This window comes from Daktulosphaira vitifoliae, unplaced genomic scaffold (genome assembly GCF_025091365.1).
Source record: "Daktulosphaira vitifoliae isolate Bord-2020 unplaced genomic scaffold, ASM2509136v1 Scaffold_1, whole genome shotgun sequence".
Lineage (NCBI taxonomy): Eukaryota > Metazoa > Arthropoda > Insecta > Hemiptera > Phylloxeridae > Daktulosphaira > Daktulosphaira vitifoliae.
Genome location: NW_026099572.1, coordinates 65,469,391 through 65,485,757, shown reverse-complemented (window position 1 = coordinate 65,485,757; position 16,367 = coordinate 65,469,391). Strand labels below are relative to the sequence as shown.

Below are 16,367 nucleotides of genomic sequence, written 5' to 3'. Positions count from 1 at the left end.
TTATTAAGCCATGGAAATATTAAAAGAAAAATAATTAAATTTTCTATTTAAATTTAGATAGAAATTTCTCAATTTTTGATAAAATCCTTTTTTGTATGGGCTGAGAATTTAAAAAATAATTTTTAATTTAAAACAAATAACGCACTAAGTATAAACCCTAAGAGTTAAAAATTAAGCGAAAGCATTCTTACAAGTATGTTTTACAAACTGTTTTTACTATAAAAATTTAATAAAATTTTTCTAAAAAAAAAAAAAATCAGTTTTTCTTTATTATCAAGTTCTATATTTAACTAATTAGCATTTTTTTATTATTGTATTTTTGATATTACTAATATGCAATTATTAATATTAATTGCGTTGCTCTATAAATATTGTGTAAAAAAATTTGCTGATTTTATTGGGCTTGATTTTTATAAGGGCGAATATTATTTTTTTAATGAACATGTCTTTTTTCTTTCTATTATTTGGCAATACTTGCTAAAAACAATATTTGCTGATAAAGAAAAGGAATTCCATATTGTTTATCATTTTCGTTAGTTAATATTTACTTTTTTTTTGTATTTTCGGTCTATTAACAATAAAAAATAAGTAATGTAATAAACTATTTTAGATCTATTACATTTTAAGGTAAGGTTTATTTTCTAACTACTTCAGTCTGGAAATTATATGAATAATGTAAATGTATTAAAACAGGTTTTCATACTTTTAATTCAAATACTGCAACACACCTTAATGTATACGGTTAGAAACGCTGTGTTTTGTATATTTACTGTTGCCATTATTAAAAAAAATTGTTTGAATTAGTCCTTTTAAAAATAAACGTATTAAAAAAAACCATTATATAAAAATACGTCTTTTTAATTCATTTTTCAAATCAAATGAACCATTAGATCTCGAGCTAAGTTATTTATATGTATATATTATTGAATTGATCAAGAGCTTACGATTAAATTTTTTTTCATGTTACCATCTTATGAAAAACATCATGATTTATAATTTGTAAAGATGCGCAAAATACATAAATAAATGCCATTCATTTTTTATTTTTAGTTTAATTATGAAGTTGAAAACTTATTCATCTTGCTATGATAAGAATATTTATTTAATTTTTGTGTCAATTTCCTTGTATACTCAGATTCTATTACACTAGCATTGAAAAATAAATATTAAAAAGTATCAGATTATATCTAGTTATATTAAATTATATTAATCTATTTGTTACTTTCAACAATTTTTTAAACGCCCTCTATTTATAAGGAAAACATACCAAAAAAATATAGTTGTTGACAACAGAAATATTCAATAGTATAATATAAAAAAAAAATGCATTATTACTAAATTTTGGCTAATAATACTATAAACAATAACTATTCAGTAATTTTCTTTGGAAATCCAATGATTAACTAAACAATTTTAAAAGTAAAAAAGATTAAGTTGTATATCATTTTTTTTTTCAATTTAATTTTTGAAAATGTTCAGGATATAGAGATGTCTTTAATTTACATTGAATAAAGCTTATGTAATCAACTTTATAATTAAAAAAATACATTTCCATGATTAGTCATCTATGAGAATTTGGCCTCCAAACTAAAAAATCTTCCAAAAAGTGCTATATATAAAAATTAATTTTTAAAAATGTTTGATAAAGACTGCATTTTTTAAATTTATATAAAATTACAATTTTTAAAACATACTTGAGATTTAAAAAGAAACCAAAATAAATAGCGTTATCAAATCAAATGAATTTTCGTGTTTAATACAATATAGATATATTGATATAAAGACAAATCACAATAAGAATGAACAACAATTTATCATAATGTGTAAAAAATAACAGGAAAAGTGAACGTTATGAATATTGTTATAATTATAACGTTTAAAACAAAAAATATTGTAAAAAATTAATCCAAAAATTAAATCATAAAAACAAAGATATTTAATAAACGTAATATATTGTTAAATATAACACAATTAATAACCTAAAACAATTCTTATTAAAAGAAAAATAAGTTATTTTCAAACGTTATATTAAAAAATTTCTACGTAATAAAAAGTAACATTTGTCTATATTAAAAACTACTAATTATGTTTTGAATTATTTTTACGTTAAATGTAAAAACATTTATTGAAAAAAAAATTTCGTGTCACTTCAATATTACAAACGTTAAATATAAAAATTGTATAACGTTTAAATATCAAGTAACGTTAAACAAAAAATATTGTTTATTATCCAACCCTTGAAAAAGAATATTTAATACGTTTGGCAATTATCGATTCAAATATACAGTAGTTTTTATATTGCTTTTAAGGAGTGATTTAAAAATAAAAGATCTATAAAATTGCAAAGATATCTATAAAAATCAAATTATTTTATTTATTTTATAATAGATTTACAAGAAATGCCCAATATGGACGAAGTATAAATAATACAAAGTGTATTATAACTAAACAAATAGTATAATAAAAATGAAAAGATTAAATAAATAAATTAAACTTGTAAATAAGTCTTTATAATCATATTTACTACTTCTATTCATACTTTGTTGTACTCGTATACTAATTCAGATCCTTTTAAGTCACATTCTCTGTAAAATAATGTATAGAATTATTATATTTTAATTTTAAAGTATTTGCAATGCAATTTATAAAAATAATAATAAAAAATCGTAGGGTGACACAGTGAATACTTCAGATGCACGTATCTTTAAAATTGAGTTTCATTTGATGTTATGATATTATGATAATTGTACGTTAAACACTTATGTGACTTGAATTATAAATAGAAAAAAGTTATCTTTGCAAAATCTAAGAACAGTAATATAATATTTAAACGAAATAATATAAGTTTAAGCGCTTTACATAGTGTTATATGATAACACAATCAATGTTTTTAGTAAAACCTTAAATTAATTAAGCCATGATTAAGCAACTTACAGGATTTCACAAAGTTATAAAATACACAATATAAAACATGTTTTTATTAGCGCATTTGATGGATACTTGATAATAATAAGTTTTTCATAAAATCTATGCATTTCTATGTTTTTTTTTAAATAGTTTCATTTCTATGGCTTCATAAAATGTATGCATTTCTATAGTTTTTTTAAATAGTTTCATTTCTATAGATTCATATAATATATGCATTTTTATGGATTCAGAATTGTATGTATTTTTATGGTTTATAAAATGTATTTATTTTTACGGTTTCTCGAGTTTTTAAATCAACCTAAAAATTTTAAAACATTGATCATAATAAAAAAATCATTTTTAATTTAAAGGTGTTTTTTCGATAGATATTAGAATATGCTTTAGAACCTCTTAATTTTTAAATTAAATTCTGAGTTTTTATAATGATAATTGAAAAAATACCTTAAATCTGAACTATAAGTATACAAAATTTTATAAATAAATTGTTTGATTAAAAATAAATATTGTTTAAATGTTTCCAAAAAAAATATTTTGCTTAAATTTCGCCAATTTTTACAATCTAAGGCAAATTTGTGATAAGATTTTTACATTATAAGAGATGTAGTCCCGTTTTTCAAAACAGAATATTTTGGCGTACGAAGTGAAGAGTAGGCATTGAAGTATTAAAATATCGAGTATATGAATCTACTCAGAAGTCTTATAACTTTACAAAGTAACCATTATATAAAATTTTCAAATCTTTTACAGTATTTTAACTACAAAGATATTTTAAGTCCACTTATGCTACATGACTATCTAAATAATTTTTATATCTTATAAATAACCATGTTGTTCAATAACTTTGAATATTATTATTTATTAAAATGCATAGGTAATCGACGCAATATCGTCTGGTACATAGGCATTATAGATCCAGATGGATTATTCCGAGTTAACTTAAACGGTGTTTAATATTATAATTATTAATAAAAAAGGTATATGATATACCATTGTACTTAACAGTACCTTAGAATAAACCAGCCCTACAATTGAAACTTATCGATATATTAACCAATTTAACGTCTGAACTAGGCTTTTTATAAGATAATATTATTATATTTTCAATACTTGCCGTTTTTGAATTTTTCTTGGTTTTGAAGAAAATAATTGAGTAATTAAAAGCCTGAATGGTCTTTCTACAAATACATAAAGGAACAAACCAGCTATTAAGCACATTATTGTATCTGATATAGAATTAGATATCTGAAATGAATAAAAGAAAAAACATAAAAATACTAATGCAACAGTCTATAGAAAAAAACAGTTTAATGATTTTATCTGACATAAGAAAATTAAAAGTAATAAAAGTTTACAAAAGATCTCTATTGAGTCAGAGAGGACATAGAACTTACATAGCCCACAACACGAAATCTAAATTCGGTACCTACGTACCGAGACTCGGCGAGTTACTGACTGATCTAGATGAGTCATCTTGTAAAGTAAATTATTATTTTTAAAATACTTCTAACTCAATTTTATATTTTTTACAATACAAGTCATTCTGGAAATTTTAAATTATATTTTAACTACGATTTAATCCAAAATTAAAATTATTATGTAGGTATAATAAATATTATATTGGCCGATCCCAAGTAGTTGGGATTAAGGCGATGAAGAAGAAGTATATTAATATTAAAATAATCATAACTATTAGTCATTGAAAGAAAAAATTGATGCAATATATATTAATTGATATAATAAATAAATAAATATTTTGATTTCATTACACATAAAATATTCTCATCTCTTCTTCTGTAAGAATTTCTATTTTGAAAGATAAGTTAATTAACTTTTAATGTACATATTTATAAGAGCGCAAATATTCCAGTATTGGATAGCTGAAAAATCTAGATAGACTTACAGACAAACAAACTGACCAACAATTGAAGTTTATTGATAAATTACGGAAGCTTAAAAGCAAGTATACTTACAAAACTTCTGATATTAAAGTGATCAGGTGTTCTTCTACTTGCAGTATCAGCTACAGGTAGTATTGTGTTCACCATGTAAGCATTGAAGTTCAAGTGCGCTAGTACAGCAAATGGTTTCCATGATAACGTATTTTTCAAAAAATCTGTATAAAATATGAAATTGTGTTTGAACGATCTTGTTAAAAAAATTATAATAATTTAACTTAACAAAACTATACGCCAATAAATATTAATTTTAAATCATAATGTATCACTTACTTGGTGGTCCTAATATTAAGGCATAAAGAGCAGTAACTAATCCCATAGCCCAAAGGCTTCGGACAGTTGATCCATAGAGAGCAGCTTGCAGGGGATCGTAAACATAAGAAGGGTGGTAAATTATAGCACCACTAAACCAAGAAGTCATCATTGTTAATGATGATATACTTAATAACAACCAACTGTTTCCCTGGAATTTCATTATAGTAATGTTAAAAATATAATATATATTGTTTTCAAATCTCGATAAAAAAGTATTTTTTACCGCTGTTAATTTAGGTGAACTTTTTTTTCTTTTATATAACAAATAACCAAATATAGCACCTACGATATATGGGCCAGCTCTTGTATGCGATTTAATATAAATTGACATAAAGTAATCATTGTTCATAGGATTTGTTGTAAAACTACAAGTAAAAAATATAGCATTAAAATGTAAGGTATTTTAGTCATCATCAAATAACATGAATATTTGCAGTATTTTAATAAAATATTGTTACAATATGTTTCAATGTAAAATAAAGTTTTTCTTAATTTTAATGAGAACATTAATATTTATACTAATATGAAAAAAATTATACACTCTTATGAGGTATAACGGATGAACCTAAAAAATACTTAATGATTAATAAATCAAGAATGTCTATGTAATTGAAAAAAAATATTCTTAAAATTATTTTTATTTTGTAAGTAATTGAGTAGATTATGATAAACGGTTCATTATGAATATATATATAAAAATTAAATGTGTGAAAACAATGAATGAATACGAAAAAGAAATGATTGACAATGAAGTTAATATATACTTACTCCATGTTAAATTCTATGTTTGCTGGTTTCTGGCCAATATAAGTTAGAGTGAAAGGCACAGCTATTGATAATGCCATAATAAAGGACGTGAGACAAATACCAAATTTCGGACTTTTATGAAGGATGAAAGCCAACATAACTCCTACGATTGTAAAATGGAATTCGCAAGGCATGAACCATGTATGAAAGCCACACTAAAAAACAACAACTAATCAATACCTAATTACGAATATATAATAAATAAATTTATATAGTTATAGATGATTTTATGTAATTACAGTTGTATCTACTCCGATATAGTTGTTCAAATACAAGAGATTAAGCCACCATACTTTACGGCAATTATCCTTGTCTGTCCCAATGAAATTTTCCCATAGAGGACCAGAGTCCATTTTATATTGGAGAGTTGCAAAAAAAAATATAACTACAGCGTACACTGGCGTTAACCTAAAATTATTATAGATTATCCGATAGTGCACAATCTAAACACTTTTTTGTACACATTCTGTACACTTTTGTATATTACCTGAAGTATTTAAAAACTAATACTTTAAAAGGATGTACAAATGAAGTGTCGAGGCGATCAAGGAGAATCAAAATCGCCAATGTTCCACTAATGGCAAAAAAGGTATCCACTAATAAATCCATGTGTGATGTAAAAATTGATATGAAATAATTATAAAAAACCTGTAATACAAGATAAAAATATTATGGTTTTTGTTTAATTTTAAGCACGAGGAGAACTAATAAAAGACAAAGAATAACTTGTTCATTGATTTCATAATTTTGCAAAGGTCCAGGTAATCGAAAACCCCATCTATGACCAATAATAATTAATACCATAGAAATGGTTGAAATACCACAAAGAGGTGTTAGATCTATATCTCTTATTATACAAGTTCTCTGCTGTAAGCTTTGCATTGCTCGTCTTCCGGAAAAACACATAAGTAAATCAACACGACGACTTTCTAAAAGGTAATATAAGTTTATGCAAACAAACATTTTTCACAACTTTGAAAATTGCAATTAAAAATTAATGAAATAAATACATAATTTAGTTTTATTATTAGTGACAATGGCGCAACATGACTGTATGTCATGTTGAATATCATTAGAGGTGACCTATTAACTCAAGAGATTTTTTTTTATTAGCATTATTTCAACAGTGAATGAACTGTTAAGAATATTTCATGTATTAAAGTTTTATTTACAATGTTATAAAAGTTTGTTGTCTGGAAAATTCTTTGTAATAATAATGTAAAATATTTATAATTAACTAACACAAAAATTTTAATTTATTATTTTATGTTGAAAATTGGAATTTTCTAGTGAATGAACAGTTTATAAAATTATATCTACAATTGTGACATTTCAGTAGGACTTAATTTATATATGTTCTTTGCTATAAAAACTACTAACAACAACTTGTTACAATCATATTAGACAAAGTCTTATTTAAAAACTCGGTGATGATTGTTCATTCACTGATAATGTTACTCTACTTATCTTAAATTATGACATTGTTATTTGAAATTTCTCGGGGTTGCTTAAATCTAGAGAATCTTTAAGTATTATCTAGCAGAATTTCTCCCTATTTGCGCCACTGATTAGTAAATATAAATTACCTTGATTCCACTGCCAAGTTTGTTGTTTTGAGTGTACCGTAAAATCATATACCGTTGAAAACATAACTAGTGATAGTAGTACTAAAATCAGTAACCTGTGACGTTTAAATAAATTTAATACATAATGTAATATATTTGTTTTTTAGTGTAAAATTTAATAGAAAGTAAAGTAATTAAAAAATAAGTTTAGCTTTATATTTAACCTACTTTGTAACTTCGTCTAAGTAACTAATTGATTGCTATATAGACAAGAAAAATTATAAAAAACATAATATATTGCGTATACATATATGCTTTAGAAAAAATCATGTCCTGGACGTATAGAAATAAATATTAAGTCATAAAATTTTGAACCTTTATAGCATTTTTACCAATTTAAGACTTAATTTTTACTTCCGCTAACATGTTGATTTTTCTTTGTGGAATGAAACAAGTTTATAAAAATAGATATCGAACAGGAAGTTAGTATAATTTTAATACTACATTTATAATAACAAGCAACCGTTGACTTAAGTAAGCAAAAACTAGAACTATTACTACGTACAATTTCAAGTTTTACACTATGCCCTTCATCATTAAGGAAGATTAACAGATCATAAGGAACAAAAATATTTTCGTAAGTTTTTTTTTTTAACTATTCTATAACCTAAAAAAAATAATATTACATTTCTAAATTCACTTTATGTATTTTAATTGTTTTTTCTAAAGTTAAAATATCTTTGTCAAGTCGACTTTTGTTTTGTTATTTTATCTAAATCTTATTAAATTTTCTAAAAACATTTATGATAGTTATTAATAAAAAAATAATCCTTATTTAAAACAATACAGGAATAAAAATAGTAAATCTTCAGAAGAATGAATAAATTTACAATAATAATATAACATGAGTAATTATAATTTATGAAATTATAACCTTTTCATTCCTGAATTATGATCAGATGAACCTAGAAAAAAAATGTTAAGAGAATTCTCATTTGAAATTTTGCCAATATAAAAAATTAGCAATGAAAATGTTTTTCAATTTTTATTTGTTTATAAGATATTAAAATTTAACGACTTTTATCAGTTTAGTTCTATTACTAGAGCTGTATTTTAGTGTTGATTACCGCTGTTCTAAGTCTATTGTGTTACTAACAATATGAGAAATATATATTTTTCCTAGGTTTATTGTAATGGACAAAAGGAATGAAAGGGTTAATAGAAAACTTTTGTACAGCTTAATTTAATAAATCAAACTTACACAAAAGCCATGTCGTAATTGTCGTAGTTATCTCCTGGTCTTTCAGCTTGGGTGCACATTTTATCATTTACTGATACTTTTTCAATGGAATTAATGTTATTTTCTTTTATATATGATTGGAGGTATGTTTGAATTTCAAGGGGGGAGCATGATTTTGGTACACATAAAGCCCATTTGATCATATCTAATCGCTGCTTAAACCTTGCTCCACCATACTATAATATGTAAAAATTAAATTTTCATGAATTACTGCGACATCAATACTGATGTATTTTTATGCAAACATACATATTGTTATAAACTAAATGATGAATTCGTCTACAATAACAAGTAAAGGTAGTTTATGAAGTGGATAAAAGTAATCTCTATATAAAGAAAGTTTAAAGTTTTAGTTAATATATATAGTCTGTACCAGGGATCAAAAATAAATTTTTAAGACGAGCCGGATAGTTTCTAAAAATAAAAATAAAAGTTAAGGGATCAGAAAAAAAAAGTATTCCACGAATTTGTAATTATATACATTTTAAGTTATTTATATAGTAGACTCTTAAAAATCCACAATAGAAAATTTTGACTTCATTTTTCATTGTAATAACGATGTAAGCACTATCGGTACGATAAAGTTTATTGATTAAATTTAGACACACCTATACGATTTTTATTTTTATTTTTATTCAATTAACATCAATATGATGTACATTTATGAGCTACGTATAGTTTTAAATGTTTTGTAGGTGAAAATCACGTATAGGTCATCTATTATCAGTTAATGCAAATGGAGCGTTTGCTCTTGATAGCAAAATAAATTTGTCTATTTCATACAATATTTTTAGTTAATATACATAGATCTATTGGGGATAAAAAAAAAAAGTAAGAATACATATTTGTTGTAGGGTGGTATTGATTCTTAACACGTCTTAAAAAATATACATAATATGTATATTATATAATTTTACGCGACTTCCAATAGTCCGGCAGTACTATGGTCTAATTTTGAGAAACTATTGACTATATATAATTGGCATATATTAAAATATATAAGTTTTTCCTTATTAAAATTGGTCAATATTTCTATAAAATACTAAATTTTACATGGAGGTAAAATGAATTTAAAGATTTTTAGTATTATACCGTATAAAGAAATAAACTGTATGTTTAAAAAGAAAATCGTGATTTATTATACTCCTCTATTTTGAATTTTGAACTTTTCAGTAAAATTTGTTTACAATGATCTATAGTAAAACACTATCTTAGACTTCTATCTAAAATATTTGAGACTAATAGTAAACAGGAAAAAATTTAAAAATTCAATGTCTGAGTGTGTCATATTTATTATGAAAAAATTTTTAATTAATTTTTATACAATATACTCACGTGCAATTTATGCCACGCTGGAAGCATTGGATTATAATCTCTAGTATAAGGATCCGTTAGAGAATATTCTCGAGGAACATTAATTTTAATATCTATCAAACAATATTGAGCTTTAATAGGCCTGACTACTTGTAAGCATTCGTCAAAGTCTCCCAATTGATATCTATTGCCCGACAATAAGCCGATCGCTTGTTTTGCTGATGCATCCCACACTAAAAAACGTACATTATATTATTAGCAAATAAATATCACTTGTTTTATTATGAACTTAAAAGGTATATTTAGAGAAATATGACCATAGTAGAAGTTCAACTTTTGAGCATAATATTTGCATGAAAACATTATCTTTTTTTGGTTTTATGTATTAAAATGTTGCAGGGTTTTTACATTTTTGTTTAATTCAATAAATTCATGTAATTCATTTATTTTTACTAAATTACACAAATGTATTATTTTATTAATTTACATTTATTGTCCTAGGTTAAAGCTATTTATTGTGCCAGAAAGGACAAGCAAATTTACACAGCGTAATGGAATCAAACCCTTCGCACCTAAGTACTATGTGTTACCAACTGAGCTAGTTAGGTGGTCGCGTAGCTATTATAAAGTAACTATAAAAACTAGAGAACGAAGAAAGATAATTTTAATTTTAATAATTTCTTTTTTATTTTCATTCATAAAAATTATTTATGAATGAGTGGATAATAACAACATGTGTTAATACTTTATTGTAATTAATAATGTTAAAATTATTTTAAGGAAGTATATTAAACAAGAAAAACTGGACGCTAGTCATAATATTTTGAAATAAACTGTAGTTTTTGACCTTTCGAAGAAAGTTGCAATGAATATTGGTCGTTGAACTGGTTTTACATTCTAACATTATAGCAATAATCTAGTAGTTCAAGGTCATTCGTGTTTAAATCTACTATTTTATTTCTTAAAATAAATAATAAAATTTTGTTATATGTTAAATATATTAAAAATAAATTTGAAACTTAGTGGTCACTATGTTAATTTATTGAAAATAATACAATTTAAATTATTCTCCTTGTAATAAAAAAAGTTTACTGTTAGAATGTTTAACTGCGAATTCAATTTTCATATCTAACTCTTTGCTTTGGTCGTTAGTCGAAGGAAAGATAAAAATACCGTAAAAAACGATTAAAATGGGGAAATATTAAACATATAATAAAATTTGCAGCAACAAATAACAAATTCATTGAATTACAAACAAAATGTTGCATAACGTTATTTAATAAACGTATACGGGAAAAATATATATTATGTGTTTCACATTAGGTTTTTTTACGTAAAACCTGCGACATTTCAACAAATACTCCCACAAAATGCTTCAGCTAATTATCTGCACTTTGACTGCCGCCCCCTAACTGGAAATATCATGTAAAAACTGCAGATAAACTGCGCAAACTCTATTGGTTGACTGGAAAACGTTCTGAACTATCACTAGAGGACAATCATCTGTTGTACGTAGCGATCATGAAACCCGTCTGGACTTACCGATTCAATTGTGAGGTTGTAAGTCCAACACATGAAGCACTTCGTACGATCATCGCGGTCTACCGATACAATAGAAATTATGTAATTCATCGTGATATGATGTTGCCAACCTTAGCGGATGAAGTCACTCAGTTTGCACGTAGGCATATAAAGAGGTTGGAACAATAGAAAACCCAGCGGCATTTCAATTATTGGACAATTCCAATGACCTAAGACGCCTAAAATGGGTCAACCCATTTGATTCAAATTTATATAATTTGATTTAAATTTATAAATAATTATCTCACAATTCAAATAGTATTTTATTATTACTAGACTATATTAGGGACCACTTCGCTAGAAGTGTCAATCCCATTCAGGTTTTATTTGTATATATATGTATTAATTAATATACTTATGTATTTATTAATTGTATATGTATAAAAAAAAATATTAGGTTTGGAAAAAATGAACGTATGGTTTGTCTGCTTACTCATAATAAATTGTACTCACTTTGTTGGGCCCATAGAGTCATGTTTTTTAGATTTTCTTGCAGTCTTATACTGTCCTGTTGACATTGTGGATTGATTGAATTTAAAATAACGTTTGGTAAAGACGGTACTACGTTTAATGGTACAGTCAGTAATGCATTGGCACTTATCAAAAACAATAGAACTAACGCTAAACGGGACACCATCTCTTTAAACAATGTAAATGTATCTAGAAATGTACATACATAGAACATTAATCTTGATCAATATGGACTATGGTGTGTTTTAACATATCATTGTATATAATACACTGAATAGTAGCAGTTAAAAATAATGAATGGCAACTTAAAAAAAATTAAAGAATTCAAGATTCAGAAAATCGATTAGATCACTTGATATCAATGTAAGTTCATCAAATTTTCTTCTATAATTTCCATGTGCAGAAATCCGGTTTTAAAAATATTCCCTTCTATGCAAATTTAATTCGTATGGAAACATATCCGTTGAGTTTTAAAGATATTTTAAAAAAGAAGTTGTCGAAATAAAAACTATTAAGATTAAAAACATTTTAATTTTGTTGCCTGCAGTATAAACAGTATGATCAATAAAAGTCTCTACTGCCTTTATTCAATGTTCGTTTTATTTAAAATCTAATACTATAGAAATTAAACTATAGAAAAACTAATGTGTTTAAAAACCTGTCTTCAAATTAAAATATCAGAATATGTATTATGCGCGCTAAAAAGGTTCAAAAAAAAATGTATTAAGTCTTTGGCAATAGCATTATGCATTATGTATTATGTACTGTTATTTTTCCTTATAATATTTAAAATTCGAAATAAAAAACTATAATTTACGATTGAAAATTCCAAATATGCAGTACATAAAAAATCGATTGTATAATTTAAAAAACATATTATAATCAAAATGTCATATCATACAAAAATATTTTACTTAAACTACAAAAAAATATAATGTGCATTGCTAAAGCAATTATTTATTTACGTTTATGTTCTTAAAACACGAGTAACAATTTTTCTAACGTTAATAATAAAAAAAAATCTTTTTTAATGTAATGAAAGCTTTAGTATAAATAGGGAAAAAATATTTCTTTAATAATTTAAAGATATATAAACAATCGTTTGTAATTTTATTAATAAATATTTGATTATTGAAAAAAAAAAATTTTAAATAGTTTTTACAACGTTTTTATAAATTAATATTATATTTATAGAAGTAGAATCTTAGTTTTTATTATGATATGACATGATTGTATTCTGTCTGCATTAAGGTATCAAATATTAATTAATAATAAACAACTATTTGTGTTTATTAATTGTACACTATTTTAGTTTAATGGCAAAAATAAATCAAGTTAAATAACCACAGTGATTTTCTATGGATCTATTAAAATATCCTAGCTATTACTTACCAGAGATTTTTATTTCCGTATTTCGCGTGTTTCAGAAGAAACTGCACTACTGATCGATTCACTCAGACAACTAAACAGCAAAATGTGAGTATAGCGAAACAAGTTAGCAAAATGTTCATTATCAAGTTCAAGTTTTTACCCTCTCTTTAGATTATTGAGGTTTTACTACAACGTATTGTCTTTAGGACGATTCCAAAGAGAAGAAAAAAAATATTTTTATACCCTCTGTTATGCCATGAACACAGTCCTGATTTTAATTTACATATTTTGTGCTTATAATAAAATAATGAGCACAAAATGACCATAATTTCTTATTTACCGTTAATTTAAATTGGTTAATTGGAAATTGATTCTGAGGTGTCAACCCTTTACCCTTTTATCTCAGTCTGAAAGGTATCATACAAAATTAATCAATCTGGTTTAATGTGTTAATCTTTCGTAAAAATTATAAATTTATAATAAAAAAAAAAAACATATAATAGTCAAATAAATACCTTTTCAGCTTCGCATCGAATCTAAAAAAAGTGTAAAAATAATAATAACAACGTAGTAAAACTAAGAATTAATCAGTTATGCATCGAGATAAAAATAATTATAATAACTATTTAAAATAATTTAAATTAATAGAGTAGAAAAATTAGCGTATTTAAAGAATATCGTGCTTATCTCATATATTTATATATTTATTTATAATCTTATCTTTACTAGTAATTAAAAGTAATTAATTGTCACAAATTGAGAATAGCATTTATCACACTTTCAAAATTATTTTATCCCCCTCATCCCAAAATAATTATTAATTAATAAAAAATATTGTTACAATATTCATAAAATTAAAAATATTCAATACTATTTAAAAGAATATTTATTTTAAATTAAAGTACTTTACAAAAAAAATTTAAATATAATATTCAAATACAAAAATATATCTTAATTCTTTAATTTTAAGCTTACCAAAAAATACGATTCCAAAATATTTATTTCCTACTGATTGATGAATTTTATTGTTTCTATAAAAAAAATTGGATTTGAAATTTCATTACAACGTGATTTTTATAAAAAAAATTAGAATTGAGTCGTTATATCAATTTCAATTTTTATTGAACATTTTATGTTATAGTTCAGACAAACTGTTTCAAGAAATCAAGAATATATAATCATTATAATATTATTTGATTATTCACAATGTGGTAATATTTTTTGAGGTTATATGAGGTTGTTGTATATAAAGACTTCTTTAGCTGAAACATTATAAACATTACTTTTATCTATTATATTTCAAAATATATATTTTCTTTTAATATACCTTTCGAAAATGATAATATTTACAGTTGAAGAATTTATTGATAAATAATATTTCCAAAGATTTTAAAATCTAAGGTCTACTTTTAATTTGCTTTCTGGAAAATGAAAAATAAAGAATATCATAAAAGTATGTTTCATAATTACAAGAATTATTATTAAATTAAAAAAATACAATTTAGCTATAAAATAATACTTTTAAAAAAACTACTAGGTTCACGAAATAAATAAACGTTTCTGCTGTTGTCCACATGGAAAATATATTCTGTATCTATGGTTATTTATTATTTAACTAATTTTTATAATTGATTCAAATATCAGATAGTTTTTCCAACTATATAATTATTTTGTGGCTATATTAATTTTAACATTGGTTAGTCCTACTTTATAATTTTTTTCAAATAACAAAAATTAGTTTGCATCATTTTTAATTTAAAATATTTAGTTGATTAGTTGATTTCTTTTAAATCACAGTTGTTTTGGTTTTATTTACATAAAAAAATGAGCGTTGTCTAGGTGACATAATGTAAAATAAATATTGTACTAAATATGTTAGTTATATTCATTTACATTACCGATGTTCTTCTGTATTTGGATATATTAGCGTGATTTGACTTTCTCACAAAGATAATAGTCAGTTCTGTAGGTATTTGAACGGTAGAATAACAAATATTGTCTAATAACTACCGTATTTACTTACTGTTAGTTAAGCACATTTCTTAATATTCACTTTAAGCGAAATCATAATTTCATTTTCAAAGTAGATTCTAAAACTTATTTATGGTGTAGTAGAATGTCTAATAACTTTTTACTTTTTTCTTTGTATTTATATCTAAAATCTTAAATAATTAAATATTGAAAATTTATATATTGGTTCTTAGTCTATATGAATGTTATGAAATTGATTTAAAAAATTATTATTAATCCGAAAAAAAAATAAAAAATGACATATTACATACATATTTTTTTAAACAATGTTATAACAAAGAACTCGAAGTTCAAATTTCCAAACCAGTTTTTTTACAAGTTAAATTTTGTTTTGTGAGTCATCAACTACCTATTTCGAAGACCACAGTCGGTAATAAATGTGTATGATAGCAGTGATTAAAATAAAAAATACCATCATGGTTGAGACGGAGCATAGTTAAGACAATTATAGATGATGTCTGACAGTGATTAAGATCACTATCATAAAAACGTTTCTGTTCAATTTTACAGTAACTCGTATATTTGTAATTTTTCAATTGCTATGTTTTAGAATTTCTTTGGAATATTAGAAACTTATTTGTTTTATCACACAACATGTATTGGAAATTTTTGTTATGGTTTAGTCTCTACTCTTCTGTTACACAATCAATTACTATTATACGGGAATATGAAGTGCATAAACTCATTTAATACTCTTACCGCCGTGTTTTTTCAAATCCTTTTGACAAT

General features: G+C 24.2%; 1 protein-coding gene across 9 annotated transcripts in view; it reads right to left on the bottom strand.

The window, feature by feature from the left end:
* Positions 1–2,350: 2,350 nt before the first annotated feature.
* Positions 2,351–16,367, bottom strand: part of LOC126896244 (nose resistant to fluoxetine protein 6-like) — a 173,506-nt gene continuing 159,489 nt past the window's right edge. For 7 of the 9 annotated variants that reach the window (XM_050668879.1, XM_050668878.1, XM_050668873.1 and 4 more), the window contains 12 exons: positions 10,206–10,417; positions 8,832–9,046; positions 7,592–7,686; positions 6,732–6,934; positions 6,493–6,653; positions 6,245–6,413; positions 5,967–6,160; positions 5,422–5,563; positions 5,157–5,346; positions 4,899–5,041; positions 4,040–4,170; positions 2,351–2,585 (listed from right to left, as the gene is read on the bottom strand). In XM_050668879.1, the coding sequence (XP_050524836.1) occupies positions 2,534–2,585; positions 4,040–4,170; positions 4,899–5,041; positions 5,157–5,346; positions 5,422–5,563; positions 5,967–6,160; positions 6,245–6,413; positions 6,493–6,653; positions 6,732–6,934; positions 7,592–7,686; positions 8,832–9,046; positions 10,206–10,417 (1,907 nt within the window). In that variant the 3' untranslated portion in view covers positions 2,351–2,533. Of the gene's footprint in view, positions 2,586–4,039; positions 4,171–4,898; positions 5,042–5,156; positions 5,347–5,421; positions 5,564–5,966; positions 6,161–6,244; positions 6,414–6,492; positions 6,654–6,731; positions 6,935–7,591; positions 7,687–8,831; positions 9,047–10,205; positions 10,418–11,726; positions 11,916–12,218; positions 12,426–13,628; positions 13,727–16,367 lie in introns of those variants that run through there. The other 2 variants (XM_050668871.1, XM_050668880.1) reach the window with 2 other exon arrangements.